A 10468-nucleotide genomic window follows, 5' to 3' on the forward strand; every position below is an offset into this window, starting at 1 on the left:
CTCCTCCCACCCCCAAGCTCCCAATTTTGTTGGGCGGTCTTGTCTACTTCCCCTTTCCTGTCGGATCTATATGTTTCTCTTAGGAGTCTCCTTGTTTTAGCTTCTCTGGGGTCATGGACTGTAGGCTCGTTATCCTTTGTTGGTATCAACTTATGAGTGAGTACACGCCATGCTCATCTTTCTGGGTCTGGGTTACCTCACTCGGAATGTTTTTTCTAGCTCCATGCATTTGCATGCAAATTTCAAGATGTCATTGTATGTAAATAGACCACATTTTCCTTATCCATTCTTCGATCGAGGGGCATCTAGGTTGTTTCCAGGTTCTGACTATTACAAATAATGCTGCTATGAACATAGTTGAGCACATGTCCTTGGGGTATATGCCCGAGTGATATTGCTGGGTCTTGAGGTAGGTTGTGTAGGGAAAATTGGAGGGAATGGGAGGAGGGGAGTGGAGAGAGAACTGGGATTGGTATGTAAAATGAGAAAAGATTAGTTTTTGTTTTTTATTTTTTAATAAAAATAGGGGGGAAAAGAACTAAAGGACTCCCTAATACTCAGGGCTCCTTCAGAATTCTACATCAATGGCCTTAATTTTGGCATGGACAGGAATCACCTGGGAGCTCTTCTAGCTCTGCATTCCTGAAACAGAAACTGAGTCACACGAAAGGGTCTGACGAGGACATGACGAGAGACACCAGCAGCCTTCAGGGAGCCTCCCATTCCAGCCCCGCTGCTCTTAGCTTACACACACAGTCGCCGGGCATCTGTCCTCACTCTGAGCCTGTGTCCTCTCTACAATGCAGCTGACTAGAGGCAGCAGGGGGCCATGGATGTGGAGGGAGGCTGTGAGCGATTGGGGTGCTTGCTGGGTGTGTTAGGGGGTGCAGGGGTGCTGCAGCAGGGAGCATCCAGCAGCCGTGTGTGGTGCATGCCTGTGGTGCACACACTCCAGAGGGTGGGGCAGAAGGATCACCAGTTCGAGGCCCACCTGGACTACATAGCTAGACCTTGTCTCAGAGGAAGAGGGAGCCAGGTAAGTGGTGAAAGTGATTGCTCAGGTGTGATGCCAGAGCATGGATCGCCCTGAATCCCTGTAAGTGTCAGGTGGGCATAGCGGCCTGCCTGTGATCCCAGTGTGCAAGCCGAGATGGGAAGCCGGAGCAAAGTGACTACACACACTAGTGATACTGGAGAGCTCTGAAGTCATCTGAGGGGCCTCGCCTCAGTATAGAGGGGGAGAGTAACCAAGACTCCCAGCAGCAACCGTGAGTCTACACACGCACACAGAGTGTAGCCACACACGCACACAAGCGTGCTCATACATATGAGGAAACACATGTACCCTTATACATACAAATACACACTCACTCGGGCACACACATACACACACGAGGAAACACACACACAGATGCTCACTGGGCCACTTCTTCCCTCCCATGGTCCATGCTCCCTTCCATTCACTCTTGGCTTTCCAGCTCTGAAACCAAGTTTACTCCCGAGTGACCCAACGTGTAGCCTTCCCGACAAAGGTCTCAGGTGCAGCTGCCCATCAACAAAGCATTCTACTTTTCCCTCTCAGGACCAAATGACCAAACGTTAACCCCATTCTACAGGACAAGACTGCAGCTGACCAACCAGGGGCGAAAGGAAACATTTCCACGCCACAGCCTGAAGTCGGCGTCTGCTTCCGGGAGGTCAGAGGTCACTTTCTGACCACAGCTCCAAAGTGGTCACTGCTAGCTTCTACCCGGGAGCAAAAGCACAGTAAAGCTCGGTGTGAAAGGCCAACACCCCCATCCTGCTTTTAGCTTGAAGGCTGGTGAAGGAAGATATCACTTAATTCCTGGGATGTCCAGCTGTCCCCTGGGGCCTGGGAAGCTGTGGGAAGCTTACCACCCACAAACTCACTAACAAGATGGGGGTGGGGGGATAGAAACCACAAGTGAGCTGAAGCCACCAGCTGAGAAAAGCAAAACGAGGGGGTTATGTGTGAGGTAGAGAGTTCAGGGGCTTGGTGGGGGGTATTCAGAATGAAGGGAACAGCACCTAGGCTGGGACTACCCGAGGTGAGGCGGGGGGGGGGGGGGGGGGGGGGGGGGGGGGGGGGGGGGGGGGGACAGGTCTGAGGCTATGACTGTTGGCCTGCCAAACCTTGACCCCTCCCCGGAGGAGGGTCAAGACAGCCCGCCCAAATCTTGTCCTTGTAAATAAGGTTTTATTGAAGCACAGCTATGTGACCTGTTTACCTATTGCTATGATCTGCTGCTGGCTTCAAGGCAAGTGATCTTCCCTTCCACCTCCAGCCGGTGCTCTGTCTCTGCCCTGTAGAAAGGAACAGCAGGCTGCATTCCTGCCATCCGGCTCTCAGCTGCCTGGCTAGCTTATGCCCCGAAATAACAACACACAAACTGTATTCATTTAAACACTGCCTGGCTTATTATATCTAGCCTCTTCTTGGCTAACTCTCACATCTTGCTTAACCCATATTTAGTAATCTGTGTAGCACCATGAGGTGGTGTCTTACCGGGAAAGATTCAGCATGTCTGACCTGGCAGCTTGCTCCATCGCATCTGACCAGAGAGGAGCGGCATGGCATCTGAGCTCACTTCCCTTCTTCCCAGCATTCTGTTCTGTCTATTCCACCTACCTAATTTTCTGACCTATCAGACCAAGCAGTTTTCTTTATTGATTAACCAATGAAACAAGAGATTGACAATGACCTTCCCACATCACTGCCCCATCCCTCTTCTGAAGAGGTTACTGCTGCCTCTTCTCCCCCACTTCTCTATTTCTCTCTCCCTCTCCCCTTTCCCTTCCATAACCCATTGAATAAACTCTATACTCAGACTCTCTCAGCATGGCCTGTCTATCCATCTCTCACCCACCGCAGCCTCAGGTCATCTGCAGTGGCCCGGCCTGGGACCCGCCACCCACCCCATGGCCTGCTGCTGGCCCTCGGGGAACTGCTTTACTTAAACCATAACACCCGTGGTCTTGATTCTATCAGCAATTGTCAGGGCCTGTATGCCCCAACATAGAAACTATTTTTCCCTCACTTGACCAGTATGGAGGTGCGAGAAATAACAAGTCACAGTTCACACAGTCATCTCGGAAGGGCATCTCAGGCTTCATCCATTCCTGAAGCTCTACCCGCGTTTATTCTACAAAACACCTTTTATCCCCCAGGTAAACCAAGGTGGATAGTCATTAATATTCTCTTTCTGGGGACCTGGGGCTAACAGGTCCTAGCAACTTAACACCTGCAACTTAAGTCACCAGCTTTGGGAACAACACCCGGACGATCTACTGTATAACAAAGGAGAAGGAGTAATACATCCTGGCCTTTGACAGGTGGCTAGCTTGTTTGGCAAGATTGCAGCTGCCTTGGAAATTAAGCATGGCCAGTGAGTCTGCCTGTAAATATTTTGTATGAAATATGGGTCCACAAGCAATACACTGGGACAAAGACCACATTAAGAGCCAGAAAACATAACTATTTGATATTTGGCCCTCTATAGAAATTTTTGCCAAACTCTGTGTTTAAAGGTGAGATGATCTTTCGGGGTTCCTGATTCATGAAGGAGTCTGCAAGACATTCTGCAGGACACAACAGATAATGACTGAACTGCCTTTGAAATTTCCTGCTTCATGGAAATGTCTCTGGAAACTATGGGCCTGTAGGCAGAAGATGGATGCCCCACCGGTACAGAGGAACTTTGGGTGACTGTCCAGGCAGCGAGATGTCTCTGTCATTTCTAGAGTTTGAAAGTTGCTTATTTCTTGTTTGCTTAGGTAATATTGTATCTTTCTGGAGTCTTTGAAGGAGCTGAAGAATAGTTATAGTTTTCCTTAGTTATGATAAAGATAAAGTAGATAATAAATATTGTAACTGTAATTCTTACTTGATAACTGTTTTGTTATATGTAATTTTGCTATGTTAAAGTTAAAGCCTTCCTTTTTTTGTTTAAATAGAAAAAGGGGAAATGATGGAGGAAGGTCATTGGTTAAATAATAAAGAAACTGCTTGGCTCTGATAGGTTAAAACATAGGTGGGTGGAGTAAACAGAACAGAATGCTGAGAGGAAGAGGAAGTGAGCTCAGAGGCCATGCTCCCCTCTCCCGGGTAGGCACACTCGATGAAGCTCCTACCCAGGATGGACGTAGGCTAGAATCTTCCCGGTAAGCGCACCTTGGGGTGCTACACACATTATTAGAAATGGGCTAGTCCAGGTGTGAGAGTTAGCCAAGAGGCTAGATATAATGGGCCAAGCAGTGTTTAAAAGAATATAGTTTGTGTGTTGTTATTTCTGGTGTAAAGCTAGCCGTGCGGGAGCCAGGCGGGACAAAAAGCAGGCCCGCAGCCCCTACAACACACACACACTAGTACACTCACACAGCATGCCACACACACGAGTACACTCACACGGCATGCCACGCACATACCACACGCACGAGTACTCACATGGCATGCCACGCACATACCACACGCACGAGTACTCACATGGCATGCCACATACATAGCACACACACAAGTACACTCACGGCATGCCACGCACATACCACACACACAAAGATACTCACACGGCATGCCATGCATACCACACACACAAGTATATCACACAGCACGCCACACACATAAAACACGCACAAGTATACTCACACGGCATGCCACACACATAAAACACGCATAAGTACACTCACACGGCATGTCACACACATAAAACACGCACAGCATGCCACACACATAACATAACACACACATAACATGCCACGCACATAGCACACACACAAGTATACTCACACGGCATGCCACACACATAGCACACACACAAGTACACTCACACGGCATGCCACGCACATAGCACACACACAAGTACATTCACGCGGCATGCCACACACATAAAACACACACAAGTATACTCACACAGCATGCCACACACATAGCACACACAGCATGTCACACACATAGCACACACATAACATGCCATGCACATACCACACAAGTACACTCACACGGCATGCCACGCACATAACACACACACGAGTACACTCACGGCATGCCACGCACAAGTATACTCACACAGCAGGCCACACACATAAAACACGCACAAGCATACTCACCTGGCATGCCACGCACATACCACACACACAAGTATACTCAGACAGCATTGATGCGCGATGTCCTTCTGGTATATTTTATTGGTTAATGAGTGAAGCTGTTTAGGCCAATGGATTAGTAGAGTAAAGCCAGGCAGGAAATGCAAACAGAAAAAAAAGACAGAGTGGGTGGAGTCAAGGAGACGCCATGTAGCTGCCCAAGGACCTCCAAGTGGAACCTCTATGGTACGCTACAGCCTCATTAAAAAAATGGGTGAATTTAAGATATAAGTTATCCAAAAATATGCTTGAGCCATTGATCAAACACTGTTGTCATTTGATATGAGATTTCCCTCTGTATGTGATGGTTATCACTGATTATTAAAGAAACAGTTTTGGGCCTACACAGGAATAGAGGTAGGCAGGGAAAACTAAACTGAATGCTGGGAGAAAGAAGGACGGAGTCAGGGAGAATTCATGTAGCTCCACCAGAGACAGAAGCCAGAACTTACCTGGTAAGCCACAGCCTCATGGTGTGTATCACCTCATGGTGATACACAGATTAATGGAGATGGGTTAGGTTAGGATATAAGAGTTAGCCTGAAATATGCTTAATCTATTGGTCAAACAGTATTGCAAATAATATGGTTTCTGTTTGATTATTTCATGGGCTGAGCTGCTGAAACAGCCAGGAAACAAACAAGTGACCTTACAACAAACTGGCATGACAATGTGGCCAACTAAATCCATGTAAAACCTGAGAAAGCTTGGAAAGGAATTTGAGACACGGAAAAACAAAGTTTAGCAGCTCCCTTAAGACAGGTTTTCCTGGTTCAGCATTATCAGAAAAAAAAACTGTGGTTTTGAAATGTTGGTTTTCCGGGCCATACTGCCAGTGTGAGCTCTGGCTCTCTCAGAGCCAAGCATTTAAATGGGGATTCTGGGCAGCGTGCAGCATGGGCCAACTAGTTATCACGTGAAGATGGTGAGGACAGATCCTACCCTGCAGTCTTAGAGGCAGTGAACAGTCTTCCACCATGTTGGACTGGGTGGAGCAAGCAGGAAGTGCCATATTTACCCTAGCAATGGCGTGGCTAAAGTTAATAAGATGAGCTTATTAGCATTTTAAGAAATGTTCCTGGACAATAAATAATTATAGATACACAATAGGACAGATTCAGACTTAAAAGAACTCTAAACAAGTAACAGTATGTTTTTAAAAATGTACATAGGCTTGCAAGAGAGAAAAAAATTATAGAGAGTTATAAAAAGAAGTAAAATGATTTTTTAAAAATAAAACTAAGTCTTTAAAGAGACAGAGTACAGACAGTCATAGAGTAAATAAGTAAAGATAATAAATATTAAAAAGTAAAGTAAGAAAAGCCACGTAGGGGGCTGGAAAGATGGTTCAGTGGTTAAGAGCATTGCCTGCTCTTCCAAAAGTCCTGAGTTCAATTCCCAGCAACCACATGGTGGCTCACAGATATCTGTAATGAGGTCTGGTGCCCTCTTCTGGCCTGCAGGCATACACACAAACAGAATATTGTATACATAAGTAAATAAATAAATATAAATAAAAGAAAAGCCGCATAAAGATGGAATATACAAAGAGAGTCTGGATTATGTATATTATTGTTTTCTTTGAATTTTTTGACTACAGATTCTGGGGACTGCTAAGCTAAGCCAACATATGTTTTAAAGGTCTCTTGACTTCAAAGTTTGAGTCTATGTTGCTTTGGAAAAGAGGTTCTTCTTTTGTTACCAGAGGATGAAAAACTGAGAATTGCTCCAGACTAATATGGTTTGATGGACCAAGAGGCCCTGAAAAGCCACCATGAACACCCCTCAAAAAATTACTTTGCCCAACAAAACACAGGAAGCAGTTTGGAGAGAACTATGCCCAAATTCCCAAATATTGTTTGTAAGTGTTTCTTTACATTTAAAGGAGGATACACTATAAAATGGGTACTTTGCATTGGTATGAATTTTGCTTTATTGATACAAAATTAAGGTCAACTTTGTTATCCTGTGTATATGTATTTCTGATCTTGATTAAGGTATTGTGTGTACAGCTCATTTAAAAATGTAATGTATAATTAAGAAATATAGGTTATTAGATAATCATCCTTAATAGTCAAACTTGTAGTCATGTTAGGTTTTCTAGATATTAGATTCGATAGCTGTTCTTCAAACCTTTCAAAGACCTACAGAATATGGCATTTAAATGTTTTAAGAAGATAGGACTTTTCATGACAGTGAGACACATCTGCTCCTGGTAGCACCAACTGAGGCTCCTCATGGAGTTTGTTAGCCATTTGGGCAAGAAACTGCTCTTGCCTGGACTGCTTGATGGTATGCTGTGTGAACTCAACAAGCAGGGTCTACGGAGAAATGACTGCTGAACTTGCCTAAAGGCAAGACCATCCTTCATGGTTCCTGCTTCATGATAGAGTCTGCAAGACATTCTGCAGGACACAGAAGAAAGTGACTGACAAATTGCCAATATAGGTGGAACTTTCTTTAAAATTTCCTGCTTCATGGAAAAGTCTGCTGGATACTATGGGTCTATAGGCTGAAGATGGATGCTCCAATGGTACAGAAGAACTCTGGGTGACTGTCCATGCAGCAAGATGTCTCTGTCAATTCTAGACTTCTGGAATTAGCTTACAATGCACTTCCTGTTTACTTAGGTAATATTATATCCTTCTGGAGTCCATGATGGCATTGAAGAATTTATATAGTTTTTCTTAGTTATGATAAAAGATAAAGTAGATATAAATATTGTAACTGTAATTATTGTTTGATACCTGCTTTGTTATATAATTTTACTATGTTAAAATGAAAAACCTTCCTTTTTATTTAAACAGAAAAGGGGATGTGATATGGGATTTCCCTCTGTATGCTGTGATTATCATTGATTAGTAAAGAAACTGTCTTGGGCCTGCACAGGGAATAGAGTTAGGTGGGAAAAACTGTACTATCTGTACTACTACAAGTACTATGGTCCTGTAGCACCTGTACTATGTGTACTACGGTACTATGTAGCCTGTACTTTGGAACAGTTTGTGAGCCATGCAAGGGGCTAGAGATTGAAACACACACAGACAGACACACACAGAGACATGGGTCATCCTTGAGACAAGAATGCCAACTTGAATCAAGAACACCGCCTTATTGTGTTCCAGGGCAGCTTATATAGCATCTCCTTGACTAATGGCCACACCCTAACTCTCAGCTGCAACCCTACTAGAAACCACTCCCCTGTCTTGTGCTCAAAGCAGCGGCAAGCACAGGAAAACAAGTTGTTTTGTTCAGAGAAGTTACAAGCATAACAAGCTGTTTACAGAAAATTCAGGATCTGGGGGTCCACAATCCCCAACAGAAAACTAAACTGAATGTTGGGAGAAAGAAGGGAAGAGTCACTTCTGGACCAGTAATAGCCAGAGTGAACTGAAATGGAAGACGCCAGGAGACAGACCTCAGCAGGCTAACACCAGGAGACAGACCTCAGCAGGCTGACACCAGGAGACAGACCACAGCGGGCTGACACAGGAGACAGACCACAGCGGGCTGACACAGGAGACAGACCTCAGCGGGCTGACACAGGAGACAGACCACAGCGGGCTGACACAGGAGACAGACCTCAGCGGGCTGCCTGCCTGTCCAGCCTCCCACTCCTCAGTTCATCACTTCCATGCTGCCCCTTCCCCACTGACGCAGGCAGGGAAGGGATGACGAATGTTGACACAGACAGCGCATGTCTGTCCTCAGTTACCCAGCACCTAGAACCCTCCTCTGCTCAGGACAGACATACTTCCCAGGGAGCAGCTGCCATTCTATCCCATGAGAGCTCTTGAAAGTTCTCTACGTATAAGGAAAGCAGAGGGAGAAACATTAAATGTTTATTAGAAACCATCCGAAGACTGCAAAGGGTGTCATATAAGTCTATTTAGTCCAACCTCAGCAAAAACGAGGAAAGGACGCCCTCCACAGGAGGGATCACAGGCTCCCCGTGATGTCGGGGAAGGGGGATCATAAACTGCTCACAATCTCAGCAGAGGCCTGGAGAATCCTCAGCTCCTCCACCCACAAGGCTTCCACCAAAGCGAGTTGATTTACCAGCAGCATGTTTCCTTCCTTCATGTCAGAGACCTGGAAGTAATTTTTAACTTTTTATTATACTAGAAATGCATTATAAAATTTACGGTTTTAACTGCCTTGAAGCAGACAGTCAATGGCCTTAAGTCGCCCAGATCACTTGAGGAAGCCAGCTCCCTCCCCAGAGCCCTGGGTTCCCTGGCCTGGGAACCCTGTAAGTGGACAGGCCTTGTCCTTTTGTGCTTTTCTTCTCATTTAGCATTAAAAAAATGCACAAACTTCTGAGTTTTAACAGTCAGATTTCTTATAAACTGATTTCTCATTAAAACAAAAAATTATGACGTTAAAGAAGGATATTTGAAACACTATCATTAAGAAATCAGGCAATGATAAAACATGAGACAACATTTAAGACTTGACCTAAGTGCCTAATGATGAATGGATAAAGAAAATGTTGCTATACTTCACAGAAGTATAGTCTTAAATGGGAATGAGGGCAGTGACAGGGCTCGGGTTTAGACGGTGTGTATAGCAGGTGTGAGGACCTGGGTCCCATCCCCAATATCCCAAAAAAAGGGGGGGGGAGAAGAGGAGCCCTTATTTGTGACCACAAGAAAGAGCCTGGAGAACACTGGGGTAATGAAGTAAGTCTTCAGGTTCTTATGTCTATAAAGAACGGTGACCACCACGTAAATGGCGGTGAGACTGGTGACGTCAGTCAAGAAACACAGAGTTTACCTAGACAAAAGGAACAGACCGCAGAGTTCCCTGTACAACACGTGACCTCAGTTAGGAACAAGATGCGTACTGCATGTTGAGAAACAGATTCCAAGAGCTGTATGTAGTCTGGAAAACGCTGCTCAGCAGTTTGACTGGGCAATTCCACATGGTGAGCATACACCAAAGCACCATCATGTATAACACACAGCATGTGAACCTTCCAGACCGGCCCCTGCATCACACACTGCATGTAAACCTTCCAGTCCGGCCCCTGCATCACACACTGCATGTAAACCTTCCAGACTGGCCCCTGCATCACACACTGCATGTAAACCTTCCAGTCCGGCCCCTCATCACACACTGCATGTAAACCTTCCAGACTGGCCCCTGCATCACACACTGCACCTTCCAGACTGGCCTGTACATCACACACTGCATGTAAACCTTCCAGACTGGCCTGTACATCACACACTGCATGTAAACCTTCCAGTCCGGCCCCTGCATCACACACTGCATGTAAACCTTCCAGACTGGCCCCTGCATCACACAC

General features: G+C 45.7%; 1 protein-coding gene and 1 long non-coding RNA gene across 13 annotated transcripts in view; both read right to left on the bottom strand.

The window, feature by feature from the left end:
- The window catches only part of Setd4 (SET domain containing 4), an 83320-nt gene that overhangs the window by 46725 nt on the left and 26127 nt on the right, over positions 1 to 10468 (bottom strand). For 10 of the 12 annotated variants that reach the window (XM_050162009.1, XM_050162007.1, XM_050162017.1 and 7 more), the window contains one exon: positions 8990 to 9252. The exons of 1 other annotated variant lie outside the window; for it this stretch is intronic. In XM_050162009.1, coding sequence (XP_050017966.1) covers positions 9133 to 9252 — 120 coding nt within the window. In that variant the 3' untranslated portion in view covers positions 8990 to 9132. Of the gene's footprint in view, positions 1 to 2259; positions 2326 to 8989; positions 9253 to 10468 lie in introns of those variants that run through there. One more of the 12 variants, XM_050162010.1, reaches the window with a different exon arrangement.
- LOC126513577 (uncharacterized) overlaps positions 9265 to 10468 on the bottom strand; it is a 3575-nt gene continuing 2371 nt past the window's right edge. Inside the window, exons 2-3 of the long non-coding RNA XR_007595386.1 lie at positions 10214 to 10440; positions 9265 to 10174 (exon numbers count right to left, since the gene is read on the bottom strand). This is a non-coding gene — a long non-coding RNA (uncharacterized lncRNA). The remainder of the gene's footprint in view (positions 10175 to 10213; positions 10441 to 10468) is intronic.

Source organism: Alexandromys fortis, unplaced genomic scaffold (genome assembly GCF_014885135.2).
Source record: "Alexandromys fortis isolate MF-2015 unplaced genomic scaffold, M_Fortis_MF-2015_v1.1 scaffold_128, whole genome shotgun sequence".
NCBI classification, from domain to species: domain Eukaryota; kingdom Metazoa; phylum Chordata; class Mammalia; order Rodentia; family Cricetidae; genus Alexandromys; species Alexandromys fortis.